The sequence below is a fragment of the Phyllobates terribilis genome, unplaced genomic scaffold (assembly GCF_046119375.1).
Source record: "Phyllobates terribilis strain yellow unplaced genomic scaffold, ASM4611937v1 Scaffold_2__4_contigs__length_985480577, whole genome shotgun sequence".
NCBI lineage: Eukaryota > Metazoa > Chordata > Amphibia > Anura > Dendrobatidae > Phyllobates > Phyllobates terribilis.
Genome location: NW_027362762.1, coordinates 679,520,874 through 679,539,744, shown reverse-complemented (window position 1 = coordinate 679,539,744; position 18,871 = coordinate 679,520,874). Strand labels below are relative to the sequence as shown.

At 42.7% G+C, this 18,871-nt stretch overlaps 1 protein-coding gene across 3 annotated transcripts in view; it reads left to right on the top strand.

Annotated features, from left to right (window-relative positions):
• LOC141224013 (C4b-binding protein alpha chain-like) overlaps window positions 1-18,871 on the top strand; it is a 140,526-nt gene that overhangs the window by 22,606 nt on the left and 99,049 nt on the right. For all 3 annotated transcript variants that reach the window (XM_073666872.1, XM_073666870.1, XM_073666871.1), the window contains exons 3-4: window positions 847-939; window positions 17,698-17,763. In XM_073666872.1, coding sequence (XP_073522973.1) covers window positions 858-939; window positions 17,698-17,763 — 148 coding nt within the window. In that variant the 5' untranslated portion in view covers window positions 847-857. The remainder of the gene's footprint in view (window positions 1-846; window positions 940-17,697; window positions 17,764-18,871) is intronic.

Here is an 18,871-nt window from a genome sequence, read left to right as displayed (position 1 = left end):
TAGTCGGGATTGAGAGCTGTATGCATTGTCAAGCAATCACTTTACTGTCACATTGCAGGCTGGATGGTGGCTACAGTCACAACAGGGTCTGTTAGAGCCAGGGCTGTGGAGTCGGTAAGCCAAACCTCCAACTTCTCAATTTCCCTGACTTCCAAATCCGACTCCCGACTCCAATTCTGACTCTCCCATACGTGGCTCATGTTTAAGTGATATATTTACTGTAGCCATTCAGCGCTGCCTCGCTCCATACACTTGGGCCACGACCTGTTTAGTGACGCGGACGGCCAGTGGGCGTGTCCGACTAGACGGCGCGGTCTCGCTCAATAAAAGGCCGGGGGTATGTTTAACACATACATACCTTACTGGGTCTTATACCGGCGAATCCACGCAGTGCACCATGCCTGTGCTGGGGGTATTCATAAGTTAGCAGTCACACAGAGTGAGTGCAGACTTATCATTTTTCACCAGAGAACCCCTTTAACTACAAGATTATTATTTTGTATCTCCCACTGAGTACAATCATACAAAGAACTGACTGACTGCGGATTTTGAAAGCTATATGACTTTTCCCCCTGCATGATGCTTTATTTATTTATCCATACGTGAAAAACACTGATGATAAACTGATCAAACACTTATGACACTTGGATCAAAAACAGTGATGACGCACGTACTATATTTATGCATACGAGAATAACATGGATGTCTGAATTAGGCCTAACTGTTAACAAATATTCAACAATCTGGAAATGCCAAGTTCAATTAGGTTCTGCGTAAAAAAAACGTATTTTGGAAATTAGGTATACAACATTTTTTAAAACTAATAATAAACATTTGCTGTTTTAGGTCTCTCGAATATGAAGTTGTTGGGACTCATCAGGAGAAGTTCCACACTCATAGTGGTGTTACTTCTAGCTAACTTCACAGTCAGAAGTCATGGTATGTAATTTTAACATTAAATTAAATATAATCATAGTGAAATTCGCACAGATGATTTTTAATACATTTTTATCTTTTTCAAATAATAACTTTTAGCATTTGCTTTTGAGTTATAGTAAATGTTAGACTTCAGAAAAAGAGGTTTGAGTGCCTAAAGAGTAACCTTTGTTTTACTTTCTTTTTCACAAATCAATGATACACATGAAATAAACAAATTATTAATTAAAACTAACTTACTTATTCAGTGAATACAGATTCTCCCGTTATTGAGATAGGAGATGACAGTTGATGATCATAAAGTTCTATGGGAAAATGTAGCAGTCATTTCAGGAGAACTTGCAGCAGAATGTTAGTGTCTGCCTCTAGCTCCTACAATTTTAAAAGCCTCAACTGCCATCTTCTATCTCAGTAATGTAAAAATCGGTCTTCACTGAATATAGATTTTACCCTTGAATTGAAACTGAAAAATCAGGAGGAGAAGAAAACAAATTTCTCTTATGAGATATATTATGAAGTTGCTTATTTTCATGTGTACTATTGATTTCTAAAATTAAAATTAAAATAGGAGTTACTCTTTAAGCTTATGCAAAATCGTATACATAAACATCGGTGGAAGTTGTGCCTTACTGCATTCCTCCATACTTGTACATGATTGAGTTAAACTGTCACTACACGTATGGTGACAGTTTAATACAAACTGCTATCACCTACACAGGAGACATGCAGCTAGCCGACACAGGACCAATAAGATTTGATCCCGCTCGGCAATCGCTATAATTGATCTGTCTGTACAGACTGACCAATCAGTCTGCTTTTCCAACTATGATTTTCTAAGTGACGTCACAGAGACTATCAAAGTCGGCTGTCAGGTAGTGCCATGGAGTGCTATGCACCCTCTTGCCTCAGTTACCATTGGTGTCATCACCGATCATGGTGCCACTGTCGATCGTGACAGCGGCATCTAGATGGTTAATTACGATCGTTACTCCACAATCATGGAGTCTTGATGGTTACCAAGGCAACTATTAAGCCAGATAATTGCCTTGGGGTGTGCCAGCTATGGTGACCTGTTAAGTAAGCCCTGCCATTAGCAGAGTATAACAGGCTAGGTGTTAGGCCACAATCACACTATCAGTATTTGGTCAGTATTGACATCAGTATTTGTAAGCCATTAGAGGAAAAGTAGAATAGAAACAAGTCACCACTTCTCTATTTCTCACCCACTCCTGCTTTTGGCTTACAAATACTGAGGTAAAATACTGACCAAATACTGGACACGTCCTAGTGACCTGAAGAAGAAAGCCGTCTTATTACTTATACCACACGGGGTAAACAAAATTATAAAATATTAACACTACTTGAACTGTTGTTTATTTGTTTATTATGCCTCCCAAAATTCAGAATAAGGCACATTTATCCTGTTCTCTCTGCTTACCACTTACATCTGGGTTTCCATCTGAGGCCATGGCCCCACTATCAGTATTTCATCAGTATTTTATCTCAGGAGTGGGAGCCAAAACCCGGAGTGGGTGATAAATGCAGAATTGGTGACTTGTTTCTATTATACCTTTTCTCTGATTGTTCCTCACCTGCTTTTGGCTCCCGCTCCCGAGAAAAAATACTGATCGAATACGGACCAAATACCGATAGTGGGGCCGTGACCTTAATCTAAAAAAACACTTGAGTCAGATGAAACCTCAAAGAGAACCACTCACTATGATGAGGCAGATAGTATCACTTTTGACTCCATCCGGCCTTTATACGATGGTGTCTCTTTATTTTAGGCGCATATTTTTAGCATAAAAAAGTTTCATGACAACAGGTTTGTACATGTCTAAAATGATAAGACTCCAAAGTGACTCTCTCCACCTCATTACATTAAGCAGTTGTTTTAGGGGTTTTGACTGAATCAGGTTTTTTGGGGGGAGTTTAGATGGAATATTCGATGTAAGCGCTCAACATAGAGTATAGGATAAATGTGTCCGTGACTTATACTGAAAGTGATCAAAAAATTTGATGTACCTGAAAATATTACTAATAAAAACTTCAAATCAACCCACAAAAGAACAAGTTCCTCTCAGGTCCCATGTCCCTCATCTGTCAATGTAAATATAAGGAGATTTCACATTAATGGTAGCATAAAGGTTCTGGAAAAGCAACATGGCTCCCCCCAAAAAAATCAATCAGAATCTGAATTGCCCCCTCCCTTCTGAGCCCCAAAAATGCCTAAACTGGAATTAGCATCTACATGTTTGGCATTACTGTACTGAGAAGAACTCACTTAGCAATTTACAGGGTGCATGTCTCCAGAATCACAAGCTGGGCACAATGGTATTAATATGGCATATTTGCAATTTTCACTCTGCAATATTCAGTCCATGCTTTTTTTCTGCAAAACATCAGTGAGACCAAACAGTTGCAGCATTAATAGATTAATTCATTGAGGTGTGCATTTCCAAAATTGGGTCACTTTGGGGTTTTTCTGCTGTTCTGACTTGTCGAGTGCTCTGCAAATAGCGTCCATAAACTATTCTAGGAAAATCTGTGCTCCAAAAATTAGATCCTTATTAAAGAGTAGTGTTGAGCCACCCCCGTAGTGTTCGGGTTCGGTTCGGTTCGTCGAACACCGGGATGTTCGAGGAACTGTTCGTCGAACTGTTCGTCGAACACCTTAGAACACCGTCGAACACCGTTAAAACCAATTGCAGGCAAACAAAAACACATAGGAACACATAGAAAACACCTTCAAAGGTGTCCAAAAGCTCACAAACTGCTCAGAAGACGCTTTCTTTAAAAAAGCCGTCCGGCAATTCAGCAGTGGCATACACCCGTACCTGACAATTTAGACATGAAGGAATAGAGCATCACACATAGATTAGATAGATAGAAACATGTCAGTCACATATATATGAAGTACAGTGACAGTGTTGCTTACTGTACTTGTCATTTAGTGTAAAGGATTTATTAAAAAATATAATAGTGTTTTCGTGCACCGTCTCTTTAAAAAAGCCGGCCGGCAATTCAGCAGCGGTACCCGACAATTTATAACAGACAGAATAGAGCTTCACACATAGATTAGATAGATAGAAACATGTCAGTCACATATATATGAAGTACTGTGACAGTGTTGCTTACTGTACTTGTCATTTACTGCAAAGGATTTATTAAAAAAAATAATAGTGTTTTCATGCACCGTCTCTTTAAAAAAGCCGGCTGGCAATTCAGCATCTGTACCCGACAATTTATAACAGACAGAATAGAGCTTCACACATAGATTAGATAGATAGAAACATGTCAGTCACATATATAATAAGTACAGTGATAGTGTTGGTTACTGTACTTGTCATTTAGTATTAAAATAAAGGATTTATTATTAAAAAAAATTGGCGTGGGGTTCCCCGTAATTTTAGTCTCTAGCGGAGGTTAAGCAGACAGCTGGGGCAGATGTTTGAAGCCTGGGAAGGGGGTAATACCCACGGAACTTCCCAGGCTACTAATATCAGCCCCCAGCTGAATACCTAGCCTTTACTAGCTATTAAAATGGAGGACCCCCCCCAAAAAAATGACGTAGGGTCCCCCCTAATTTAATAGCTAGCAAAGGCTAGGCAGACAGCTGGGGGCTGATATTAATAGCCCAGGAAGGGAGCCATGAATATTGGCCCCCTCCCAGGCTAGAAACACCAGCCGTCAGCCGCCCCAGAAATGGCTCATCCATAGGATGCGCCAATTCTGGCACTTAGCCTCGCTCTTCCACGCTGCCCTGGTGCGGTGGCAGGGGGTAATAGGGTTGGGGTTGATGTCAGCTTATAATGCCAGCTGACATCAAGCCCAGGTTAGTAATGGAGAGGCGTCTATAAGACAACCCCATTACTAACCCCATAGTCAAAGTTAAAAAAAAAACACAAACACCCAGAATAAAGTCCTTTAATTGAAATAAAGACACAATTCTTTATTGTTCTAAATTAAACCATACTTACCATCACGCCCATTCCAGCTGAAGCCAACGATCTCCTGCAATAAAAGAAAAATAATAAAGCAACCTCATCCTTACCTTTCCATGGTTCCCAGGACAGCTTCAGCTCTGCTACATCGAGATGACAGGCTGGACCTGCAGAACGCTGCCATCCAGCCTGTCATCCCGCAGACACTGAGAAGCGCAGGCATGCTTGCGCTCCTCAGTGTCTGACTGTGACGGCATCCAGATGAGCCGACAATGAACTCGGCTCACCTCATGCACGTCACTGACAGCGTGGGAAAATTCTCCTGCACTCAGCGCTTCAGCGTGAGAATTTTCCCACGCTGTCAGTGACGTGCATGAGGTGCGCCGAGTTCATTGGACATGACCTCGGCTCATCTGGATGCCGTCACAGCCAGACACTGAGTAGCGCAAGCAAGCCTGCGCTTCTCAGTGTCTGCGGGATGACAGGCTGGATGGCAGCGTTCTGCTGCGGTCCAGCCTGTCATCTCGATGTAGCAGAGCTGAAGCTGTCGTGGGAGCCATGGAAAGGTAAGGATGATGTTGCTTTATTATTTTACTTTTATTGCAGGAGATCATTGGCTTCAGCTGGAATGGGCGTGATGGTAAGTATGGTTTAATTTAGAACAATAAAGAATTGTGTGTTTATTTCAATTAAAGGACTTTTTTCTGGGTATTGTGTTTTTTTTAAATACTTTACTAGAAATTCATGGTGGTCATGTCTAATATTGGCGTGACCCCATGAATTTCGGGCTTAGGGCCAGCTGATAATGCCAAGCTGGCCTTAACCCCTTTATTACCCAGTGAGCCACCGCACCAGGGCCCTGGATGAGTTGGGTACAGCGCCAGAAGATGGCGCTTCTATGAACGCGCCATTTTCCGGGGCGGCTGCGGACTGCAATTTGCAGCGGGTGGGGCCCAGAAAGCTTGGGCCTCCCTGCGCTGCAGATTCCAGCCCCCAGCTGCCTAGTTGTACCTGGCTGGACACAAAAATAGGGCGAAGCTCCACGTATTTTTTTTTAAATTCATGAAATTCATGGAATAATTAAGAAAAAAAGGGCTTCCCTATATTGTTGTGTCCGGCTAGGTACAAATAGGCAGCTGGTGGTTGGGAGCAGCCCGTTCCTGCCTGCTGTACCTGACTGGACACAAATATAGGGCGAAGCCCCACATCAATTTTTTTTTCATTATTTCATGAATTTCCTGAAATAATTTTAAAAAAATTGACGTGGGGCTTCGCCCTATATTTGTGTCCAGTCAGGTACAGCAGGCAGGGACGGGCTGCCCCCAACCACCAGGTGCCTATTTGTACCTGGTTGGACACAACAATATAGGGAAGCCCTTTTTTTCTTAATTATTCCATGAATTTCATGAAATAATTAAAAAAAAAAATGCGTGGGGCTTCGCCCTATTTTTGTGCCCAGCCAGGTACAACTAGGCAGCTGGGAGCTGGAATCCGCAGCGCAGGGAGGCCCAAGCTTTCTGGGCCCCACCCGCTGCAAATTGCAGTCCGCAGCCGCCCCAGAAAATGGCGCGTTCATAGAAGTGCCATCTTCTGGCGCTGTACCCAACTCATCCAGGGCCCTGGTGCGGTGGCTCACTGGGTAATAAAGGGCTTAAGGCCAGCTTGGCATTATCAGCTGGCCCTAAGCCCGAAATTCATGGGGTCACGCCAATATTAGACATGACCATCATGAATTTCTAGTAAAGTATTTAAAAAAACACAACACCCAGAATAAAGTCCTTTAATTGAAATAAACACACAATTCTTTATTGTTCTAAATTAAACCATACTTACCGTCACGCCCATTCCAGCTGAAGCCAATGTCTTCTGCAATAAAAGTAAAATAATTAAGCAACCTCATCCTTACCTTTCCATGGTTCCCACGACAGCTTCAGCTCTGCTACATCGAGATGACAGGCTGGACCGCAGCAGAACGCTGCCATCCAGCCTGTCATCCCGCGGACACTGAGAAGCGCAGGCATGCTTGCGCTCCTCAGTGTCTCGCTGTGACGGCATAAAGATGAGACAAGTTCATGTCCAATGAACTCGGCGCACCTCATGCACGTCACTGACAGCGTGGGAGAATTCTCCTGCACTCAGCACTTCAGCGTGAAAATTCTCCCACGCTGTCAGTGACGTACATGAGGTCAGCTGAGTTCATTGGACATGAATGAGCTCACCTCATGCACGTCACTGACAGCGTGGGAAAATTCTCACGCTGAAGCGCTGAGTGCAGGAGAATTTTCCCACGCTGTCAGTGACGTGCATGAGGTGAGCTCATTCATGTCCAATGATCTCAGCTCACCTCATGCACGTCACTGACAGCGTGGGAAAATTCTCCTGCACTCAGCGCTACAGCGTGAGAATTCTCCCACGCTGTCAGTGACGTGCATGAGGTGAGCTCATTCATGTCCAATGAACTCAGCTGACCTCATGTACGTCACTGACAGCGTGGGAGAATTCTCACGCTGAAGTGCTGAGTGCAGGAGAATTCTCCCACGCTGTCAGTGACATGCATGAGGTGCGCCGAGTTCATTGGACATGACCTCGGCTCATCTGGATGCCGTCACAGCCAGACACTGCAGAGCGCAAGCATGCCTGCGCTTCTCAGTGTCTGCGGGATGACAGGCTGGATGGCAGCGTTCTGCTGCGGTCCAGCCTGTTATCTCGATGTAGCAGAGCTGAAGCTGTCGTGGGAACCATGGAAAGGTAAGGATGAGGTTGCTTTATTATTTTTCTTTTATTGCAGGAGATCGTTGGCTTCAGCTGAAATGGGTGTGACGGTAAGTATGGTTTAATTTAGAACAATAAAGGAATGTGTCTTTATTTCAATTAAAGGACTTTATTCTGGGTGTTTGTGTTTTCTTTTAACTTTGACTATGGGGTTAGTAATGGGGGTGTCTTATAGACGCCTCTCCATTACTAACCTGGGCTTGATGTCAGCTGGCATTATAAGCTGACATCAACCCCAACCCTATTACCCCACTGCCACCGCTACAGGGCAGTGGGAAGAGCGAGGCTAAGTGCCAGAATTGGCGCATCCTAAGGATGCGCCATTTCTGGGGCGGCTGACGGCTGGTGTTTCTAGCCTGGGAGGGGGCCAATATTCATGGAACCCTTCCTGGGCTATTAATATCAGCCCCCAGCTGTCTGCCTAGCCTTTGCTAGCTATTAAAATAGGGGGGACCCCACGTCATTTTTTTGGGGGGTCCCCCATTTTAATAGCTAGTAAAGGCTAGGTATTCCGCTGGGGGCTGATATTAGTAGCCTGGGAAGCTCCGTGGGTATTACCCCCTTCCCAGGCTTCAAACATCTGCCCCAGCCGTCTGGTTAACCTCCGCTAGAGCCTAAAATTATGGGGATCCCCACGCCAATTTTTTTTTAAATAAATCCTTTATTTTAATACTAAATGATAAGTACAGTAATCAACACTGTCACTGTACTTCATATATATGTGACTGACATGTTTCTATCTATCTAATCTATGTGTGATTCTCTATTCCTTCTATTCAAAATTGTCGGGTACAGATGCTGAATTGCCGGCCGGCTTTTTTAAAGAGACGGTGCATGAAAACACTATTATTTTTTTTTAATAAATCCTTTACACTAAATGACAAGTACAGTAAGCAGCACTGTCACTGTACTTCATATATATGTGACTGACCTGTTTCTATCTATCTAATCTATGTGTGATTCTCTATTCCTTCTATTCTAAATTGTCGGGTACAGATGCTGAATTGCCGGCCGGCTTTTTTAAAGAGACAGTGCATGAAAACACTATTATTTTTTTTAATAAATCCTTTATACTAAATGACAAGTACAGTAAGCAACACTGTCACTGTACTTCATATATATGTGACTGACATGTTTCTATCTACCTAATCTATGTGTGATTCTCTATTCCTTCTATTCTAAATTGTTGGGTACAGATGCTGAATTGCCGGCCGGCTTTTTTAAAGAGACAGTGCATGAAAACACTATTATTTTTTTTAATAAATCCTTTACACTAAATGACAAGTACAGTAATCAACACTGTCACTGTACTTCATATATATGTGACTGACATGTTTCTATCTATCTAATCTATGTGTGAAGCTCTATTCTGTCTGTTATAAATTGTCGGGTACCGCTGCTGAATTGCCCGCCGGCTTTTTTAAAGAGACGGTGCATGAAAACACTATTATTTTTTTTGATAAATCCTTTACACTAAATGACAAGTACAGTAAGCAACACTGTCACTGTGCTTCTTATATGTGTGACTGACATGTTTCTATCTATCTAATCTATGTGTGAAGCTCTATTCTTTCGGTTCTAAATTGTCGGGTACCGGTGTATGCCGCTGATGAATTGCCGGCTTTTCATGTTTCACTGTTGGCACTGTTCCCATCGATTTGGGCAATCACTGTAATGCCACAACCACCATGGCTGTGGCATTACAGTGAGTGGCAGACAATCCCTGCATGATTGGTGCTCTAAATAGCGCCAGACATGCAGGACACGCTTTTGGTGCACGAACAGTTATCGAACATAACCTCGAACAGCCGAATTTTTTTGCAAATCGTTCAGGTTCGTCGAACAACTCGAACACCGCCCAAAACAGCTCGAATTTGAGATTGGCGAATAGTTCTAGTCGAACACCGCTCATCTCTATTAAAGAGAAGGATCCTTATTAAATCCTCTTCTGAGCCGTCACAATGTTATAAACTTGTGTGAAGCACCTGTGGGCCCAGAATTATCACTGCACCCCTAGATAAATTGTATCAGGAATATAGATTTTAAAATGTGGTTACTTATGGGGGGAGTGCTGTGCTATTTTGGCACCTCGAGGGCTCTGTAAATGAGACATGGCATTTGCAATTTATTCCAGCCAAAATTTCTCTTCCAAAATCCAATGGTGTTCCTTCTCTTTTGAGTCCTGCCATGTGCTAAAACAGTAGTTTTCGACCACATATGGGATACTGGCGCATTTGGAAGTAATAGCATAATAAATTGAGGGATTTGTTTTCTCCTCTTACCTCTTGTGAAAATGAAAAATTTAGGGCTAAAGCAATATTTTAGTGGGAAAAAATATCATTTTTCATTTTGTTATTTCACTTTGCATTAACACCTGCAAAACACCTGAATGGTTAACAAACTTAAAGAAGTTTTGAATACATTGAGGGGTGCAGTCTTTAAAATGGTTTAACTTTTAGGAGTTCTCCAATAAATAAACCCCTGAAAGTCACTTCAAACTTGTAAGGTTCCATAAAAAAATAGATTATGTAATTTTTGATTTAAATGTAAATTTGCTGTTAAACTTTAAACTCTTCTAACATCCTAAAAAATAAAAGATCACTATAAAAATTATATTGACGTAAAGTACACCTTTGTAAATGCTATTTATTTACCATTTTATGTTGTATAATTATTTGCTATAATGGCATACAAATTCAAAGTTTGAAAATTTGCTAAGTTTTCAAAATTTTCACAATATTTCTAATAATTTCATAAATAAATGCAGATTTTATTGACCAAAATTTACCACTAACATAAACTACAATGTGTCAGGAAAAAAACTGTCTCTGAATAACTGGGATATGTAGAAGTTTTCCAGATTGATTATACAAAGTGACACAGGTAGGAAATGAAAATAGGGCTTGGTCATCAAGGCAAAGGTGGCTTGGTCCAATGATGGAAGCAGTGCAATGTAGGTGCAGGAATGCAACGCACAGAGACACAAGATGAAAACAGTCAGGAATCGATATAACCACTTTATATGTATAACAACTATTTTACAAAGGGAGTTAGTAGCAAGAGTAATAATCAACAACTTGGAATAGCAATGAGAAATATTTCAGTGAATAACAGTACAGTCCTTTGCAACAGTGTGATGCACCCAGTCGTGGGAGACACCACGTGAGTTCTCTTTCTCTTTATATGGCCCTAGCTGGGGTCACCGGTTCTTCCTGCTAGGCCGCAAGTCTCTTCCAGATAAAGTCTATCAGATCCCGTTTAGCCTCCCATGTACCACACAGCCCCCACCCCACCTGAGATCCTAATCCTAACTGTCCCCTGTACTGTAGGTGAGAGTTGTAAGCAATGGCTCTGTTCACTTGCGCGGTTCCTCCGCTTCTGCTGGCGTGTCTTTCCTGTCACGGTCCTCTCTCAGCCCTTCTCGGCTTTACCGTCGACGGTAGTCTCTCGCGCTTGGGGGAATCGGGTACTGACCTCGGCTCTTGACAGGCGGCGTCAGATCCCGGGAACTTACTCAGTGTGGGGTGCAGGTCCTGACTCTGACCAACATGTGCAGGGCTCAGGGGAGCCTTCTGTGAGGAGTGCGGAGCCTCTCAGGCGATGTCCAACTCTGGTGCAGCACTGAGGTCTGTCGCGCTGGTCTCTGCTGTCCCTCTGGAGCACGTCTGCTCCACTCTGCAGCCTGGCACCAAAATCTCTGGCTGCAGCATCTTCTCCGGTGCAAATCTGTACCCTGTGCTCTCTTGGCGCCAAAAGCCCCCTGCAATCTGGCACACAGGGCCTTTATACCCAAGAGACTCTCTGGGTCACATGATCAGGTCCAGCCACAAAGTATTTCTCCCTGCCCATCTGCCAGCAACATTTAGTTCCTGCTAGCACAATTCTTTGTTTACTTTCATTTTCAGCTTGTTCCAGCAAAGGGTGGTGTTTTCTTACAGTTACTTAGTCTATCTTGTCCATCTCTCTACAGCAGGGTGAGTGACAGCAGTGCTGCCACACACCTTCTATAACTGCCCTCAAACAATGCCTCCTGATGATAATTTGTTAAATGGAAAGCGACTGCAGTGTTAGAAGCAGTGACTATGATGGTGTTGGAGACAGAAGATGTGGTCACTTCTTCATCACACTCCCCCTGTCAAAACAGGACATCATCAGGGGTCGGCGTTGACAGAAGCTGTGGTAACTGACTGCAGCGCCGCCCCTTGATGACACCCTGTTTCAGGAAAGATGATAGACACTGCAGATAAGTGAGTGCAGTCCCAGCCTTCTGTTATGTCTCATTTGAGACTCCTCTCAAGTGAAACATCACAGGAAGTAAAGAAAAAAAAACATATAGGAAATAGCAGGACAGGGAGAAATGTGGGGAGTTTAATAATAAAGCTAATTACAAAAGTGCTTAGGGCTTAACAAAAAGTATTTTTAAAGTGCTTTCTAGGTATTTTTCCATCCCTTTAAGGGGTTAAAGGGAACCTCTCAGAGCTATTGTAATAATTAAATTAGTGGTATGGCTGTATAAGACCTAGAAGTGTGATAGAAGTGATACCTGTTTTCTAGTAATCCACTGTGCCAGCATTGACAACTGAAGCTTTGAAACCACATGCAAATGAGTTTGGAAGTACATTGGGGGCATGGTGAAGTAAATCAAAATACTGCCATTGCACTTCCAGGCACATTTGCATGTGGCATCAAAACCTTATTTCTCAGAGCTGCTAGACTGGATAATTTTTTACAGCTGTATCATTATTAAAACCCTGACAAGTTCCCTGTTATGCACACGCCCGGGCTGAGCGGCGTGTGCGTGTGATTGTAGTGATTCCACTGGACCATGAACCGGAGAGTGCCTGGAGGGGCGTGACTAAGTATCTGGCCGATCCGACCAAGATGGCACGACGGCATACGACGCCAGTGCACCAGGGAGAAACCGGGCAGAGGGACCAGGTGCTACTCCAGGTCAAACTCCGGACACGGGGGTTGACCCACACAGGGATTACTGGATCAGGCTGGTTAGGCTGGCGCACAGACTGGAGGGTATAGGCAGGCACGACTGGTATGCAGGCAGGCGGGTAAAGGCAAGCGCAGCTAGAGTGCAGACAGGGAGGCACTAGCAGGTAGGAACACAGGCGGGATAGGACCCAGTACACACTGGGACTCAGGAACAATACAGGTAGAGGGGTACAGGCAAGCACAGCTAGAGTGCAGACAGGGAGGCACTAGCAGGTAGGAACACAGGCAGGATAGGACCCAGTACACACTGGGACTCAGGAACAGGCAGGTTAGGCTGGCACAGACTGGTGGATATAAGCAAACACGGCAGGTATGCAGATGGGTGGATACAGGCGAGTATGCAGGCAGGGAGGTACTGGCCGAAAGGACGGGCTGGAGCACAGAAAGGTTAAGACCCAGTACAGACTGGGTCACAGAACCGCAGATGCGGTAGACAACCACAGCAGAGAGGGAACGCCCGAAGCGGTGGGCAAGAACAGAGCAGGACGGGGCTGCAGGAGCAGCGAGCACAAGCAGGGCAGGACAGGACTGCCGGAGCAGCGGGCAGAAGCAGGGCAGGACAGGACTGCCGGAGCAGCGGGCAGAAGCAGGGCAGGACAGGACTGCCGGAGCAGCGGGCAGAAGCAGAGCAGGACAGGACTGCCGGAGCAGCGGGCAGAAGCAGGGCAGGACAGGACTGCCGGAGCAGCGGGCAGAAGCAGGGCAGGACAGGACTGCCGGAGCAGCGGGCAGAAGCAGGGCAGGACAGGACTGCCGGAGCAGTGAGCAAGGAGTCAGAGCAGGCTAGAACCGCAGGAGCGGTGAGCAAAGGAGTCAGAGCAGGCTAGGCTGAGTAGGGGGGACAGGGCTCTGTTCACACGGAACAGACAGGAAGGGAAAGGCAGAGCCAGACACCCACAGGGTACTTGCAGTGAAGTAGCGAGTGGACCACAAACTCACAAACGGGAGTACAGAGACAACAAGCAGGAGTTAGGTACGAGTTCAGACTCTGCAGAAAAAGGAAGGGAACGGACGTAGAGGCAAAACAGGTAAAGGATAGGAGAGAGTTCAGACTGGAACTGAGTGTACGGAGGAGACCGACACTGCAGCGGGATACAGGAGCGGGTCTGGGAATACGGCCCCCAGAGAGGCAGGACGAACAGGCAAGGAGCGTGTTCAGACAGGACAGACAAGATACAGGAGCGGGTCTAGGTAATCAGCCCCTAGAAGGCGAGAGGAACAGGCTAGGAGCGTGTTCAGACAGGTCTGGAAATACAGCCTCCAGGATAGGCAGACAAGAGAACACAGAACGGGACCTGGCACCTTCAGAGTGCAAGCACACACTGAATGAAACACTATGCTCAGGCGGGGATAGAAGGGAGCTGCTGAGCTATATACCAAGTGACAGACAGCAATAGGCTGAGGACGCACAAGGGGTGTGACCCACAGCAGGTACAAAAGGCAGGAAGTGATCGGGCGCCGCCCTTAAGCAGCAGAAACAGACACAAACAGACAGCATGGAGGGAAGCCAGAGAGACATTCTGGACAGGAGATCAAGTGCGCCCTCTTGCACAGTGGGAGATGGACCACCATGCAAGGACGCCGCCAGGTATGTTACATTCCCTTTAAGCTTTAAAAGGGTTGCCCACTACTTGGCCAACCTATTTTCAATCACTATGTTTCCCCTTATAAAATAATAACAGCTATAATCAATTTTGGTGTGGGCACCGTTTGCCGTTCCAACAATGTTGACATTTCCTCTCCCCGGGCTCATGTGACGTTTTTTATGTTATGTGAGCCCTGCAGCCAATCAGCGGCCACTTCTCTGTCTTCTTCTTCTGAAAAAATCAGACATCTAGAGGAAGTGAGAGAACAGCTGCAGCTTTCACTTCTACCTAATGTCAGTTATTCAATACCCATAAAAACCTGCATTTACATAAACCAGATTTTTGAAAAGAGGATGTAGAGCAAATAATATTTAAAAATTATTTATTTTTATTACCGTACATCAAATTTACAAACTTCAATAAAAAACCATAAAAAAGCAGTGGCCTGTTGATCCCATGCAAGAAGTCATCCAATTAATGAATCACAATGTTAATACAGAAAACACTGCACTATTGCACAAGAAAAAAGGGGGAAGGGTGATGTAAACATAAGACCAATAAATATAATATTATAGTGTCAATTACCGCTATACACATAGATAGGTCAAATATTAATCAAATAATTATTGTCCCCATAGAAAATATTATAAATATATAATCCACAATTTTTAGAAATATATATAAGTGCAGAATTTCCATTCAGCAATGTGCTATGGATTGCAAAATTCTCAAAGAGTTCATGAAAATATGACTGATAGAAGTACCAATAAATTGATTACAAGTGTAGAAGTAAGTTTCCATCAGTCAAATTATTAAGTCAGACTTGATAAATTGGAATAGTCTGACTTAATAATTTGACTGATGGAAACTTACTTCTACACTTGTAATCAATTTATTGGTACTTCTATCAGTCATATTTTCATGAACTCTTTGACAATTTTGCAATCCATAGCACATTGCTGAATGGAAATTCTGCACTTATATATATTTCTAAAAATTGTGGATTATATATTTATAATATTTTCTATGGGGACAATAATTATTTGATTAATATTTGACCTATCTATGTGTATAGCGGTAATTGACACTATAATATTATATTTATTGGTCTTATGTTTACATCACCCTTCCCCCTTTTTTCTTGTGCAATAGTGCAGTGTTTTCTGTATTAACATTGTGATTCATTAATTGGATGACTTCTTGCATGGGATCAACAGGCCACTGCTTTTTTATGGTTTTTATTGAAGTTTGTAAATTTGATGTAATAAAAATAAATAATTTTTAAATATTATTTGCTCTACATCCTCTTTTCAAAAATCTGGTTTATGTAAATGCAGGTTTTTATGGGTATTGAAAATCTTCATTGAGGTGGTTTATGTTTATGACCTTTTTGATGGAAACTAATGTCAGTTATGTCCGAAGGATGGGACAGTGAAGCCATTGCTAATTGGCCACAGGGTTCACGAGACATAACAGTGTCACGCCAGCAAGTGCCAACACTGCTGGAATGGTGCCCACACTGGAGGTGAGTAGAACTGTTATTATTTTACACGGGGAACAAAGCAATTGAGAAGGGGTTGACCGTGTAGCGGAAAACCCCTTTAAGCAACATTTTTTTGATTGTTAGCTTTCCACAATATTTGTTAGAAGAGTCCCCATGCAATATCCCTGCAGCATCACGACAGGATAAATTATTCAAAACATAGTGCCCATGAAAGTCAATGGAATGCCCATGTAATACAGAGCAAGTTATCCTGGATAGGACACGCTCAATGAGCAGTAGGCAAAACATTATTCTCTGGTTTGTAGGAGGGTCATGCCAGCAGTCACTGCTTTGCCACTCTCAACATCTGGTTTTGGACCCCTGATGATAAACATTGATGATGGGAAAAAAAATTTACAACATGATTTGTGTAGAATAATATTAACTCCAAACTCTAACAAATGACATTGTTGTATCTTACTAATAGACACAGGACACCTCCTCTAATAATACGGATACCTGTGGATATTGCCTATAGTAACTGACAACTAATAGTAGTGACCTATTTCTCTTTAATTGCGATTTTTATAGGGATTTGATTATGCAATATGGAAAAAGTTTAATAACATAACAAATCAGTTTCAAATTAATAAAGATTTTTTTCTTACCTGATGATGTCTGTTCATTACAGAAAGAGTTGAAATGATGCATTTTTATTGGCTTTCATAATATGGATTTATTTAATATTAAGGTGTCACACTGACTTTCCAATTATTGCATTTGGCCCCCAGTAGCATGCACTAGTTAGCCATTCCTTTTTTTTTTTTAATAAAAACCTATAGAACTAGGCAGATTTCTTCTTTAAATGAGTTTTGAACTTTAAGAAAAGAACTCATAAATGCTTTCCTACTTCAGCCTCAAGTTTAATGGTATCCCCTTTAAAGGGCAAATCTACCTAGTAGTAGGAATAATAAATAAGCACAAATACTGGAATGACTGGTGGCTGTTGCAAGGGCCCAATTGCAATAGAGGGAAAGTCAGTGTAACAACATGAAAACAAATATATGTATATTAAAGGGAATTTGTTAGCAGGTTTTTGCTATGTACTCTGAGAGCAGCAGGATGTAGAGGCAAAGAGCATGATTGCAGTGATCCACTTCCAGTGGATTCCAATCCACACTTAATGGTTCATGTGCTGTTTCAATAAAATCAGTGTTTTATCAGCAGGAGATTATCACTAGAGGATTGGCTATCTCCTGCTTTTTAGTAATCCTACTCTGTATAACTCCACCCCCATCACTGATTGGCAGCTGTCTGCCTATGCGCAGTGTATACTGAAAGCTGCCAATCAGTGGTGGCGGCATTCAGAGAACGATAGATCTGCAGCAGATAAAACAGAGATTTTATAAAAAATCCAGAAAACAGTCCAGTAAATGAGACATCCCTAGAATCAGAGTATCTGTCCTTACACCATGCTGCTGTCAGATTGCATAGCAAAGATGACAGGTTCCCTTTAAGAAAGACAATAAAAATCCTTTTTGCAAATCCATAGTACTTTGAGAAACATATTTCTTAAAATGGAAAACCTATTTTAAGGTTCTATGAATTCAAGTCAACAGCTGCAAAAATTGTCCCAGTGTCAATCATAATTGACTGAATATTTTTTTTAACTTGCAAAGAAAATACAGTGCAATCTCTAGAGATGAATGGATCTTTTGAAATTGGAATTTGCCAGTTTCACAGAATTTTCAACCAAAAGTTCATTGGCATCAAATAACCTCTTTGTGATTTGCAATACGAGTGGATAAAGAGTGCTCATCTCTAGTAATTACACTAATTCGTTCTTGTTCAAAAATGGCTATATTTTATGTATTTTTAATTAAGAATTATATTTTTAGCTCACTTATTCAAGAAGAGAATTGCTAAAATAGAATATAATCTAACATCTCTGCCATATTTCTTATTTATAAAGTTCCAGCTGCTTCAGATTTCATAGATTTGGATAGTCCTGAACAAGAGATTCCTGCACCATGCACAGGTATGATTCTCATAAATGGATATTGGATAAACATTTTCATAGTAAACTGTTCCATACCAGTGCCAGCAGATGAAAATATCTGTAAAGAAGAGGGCAGAGACAGGTTTAGAAGGAGAAGTACAGAGTTATGTTTTGTAGCTTTGGCATCTAACAAGATATTTGATGACTTTTATAAGCTGTCTTTTGACAAAGGTGTAGATAGGTAAGAGTCCAAGTGTTAAACACAAAATGTTCACTTGTGAGGTATGTTGAGATCAAAGAGAGGGCCTGCACAATAACACAAGAGATATTTGATGACTTTTGGCTAAAAAGGACCTTTCACCAGTTTTAGCATGTTAAACTGGCTCCATCATGGAATAGTGGCTGTAGAGCTGAATAAAATATATGTATATATATTTTTTATTTCTCATCTCCATTGTAGAGATATTAGATAGTAAAGTTTGGATTCTTATTTTTGCTACGACCGAAGGGGCATTAGAAGAAATTCTTCTCTGGGGGCGTGTACTTTTTTCCCCTACATGAAGTTGCCCAATCATAAGCAGGAGGCCTCATGCAGGGAGAAAAAATAACACCCCAAGAGAAGGTCAGAGGCTTCCTCAGGTGAGACCTGGGATGACACCCAGTCCTGCTCTCCTCTGATGATCTCACTGCTGGTATTCACTGTGCAGAATAGAACACATATCGTTACAAAAACCTCTTGCAGCTTTCATATGAAGGCAGTAAGTATGAGGCGAGAGGAGTAGAGCAGAGCTATGCGTCATTATAAACACCTCCTACAACTTTCATCTCAGGGCAATGTCAGCTCTACTCTACTCCCCCTCCCTCTACACCATACATGGCAAACTCTGGCCCATGTGCCAAATCTAGCCCACATGGTGGTTTTATTTGGCCAGCGACACCATAACCACCACCCCTATGTGGGGCCATTATACTGTATGGAGGACTATGTGGGGCCATTATTTTGTATGGAGGACTTTGTGGGGTCCATTATTCTGTATGGAGGACTTTGTGGGGCCCATTATTCTGTACGGAGGACTATGTGGGGCCCATTATACTGTATGAAGGACTGTGTAGGGCCCCGTTATACTGTATACTGGTTGGCCCACGA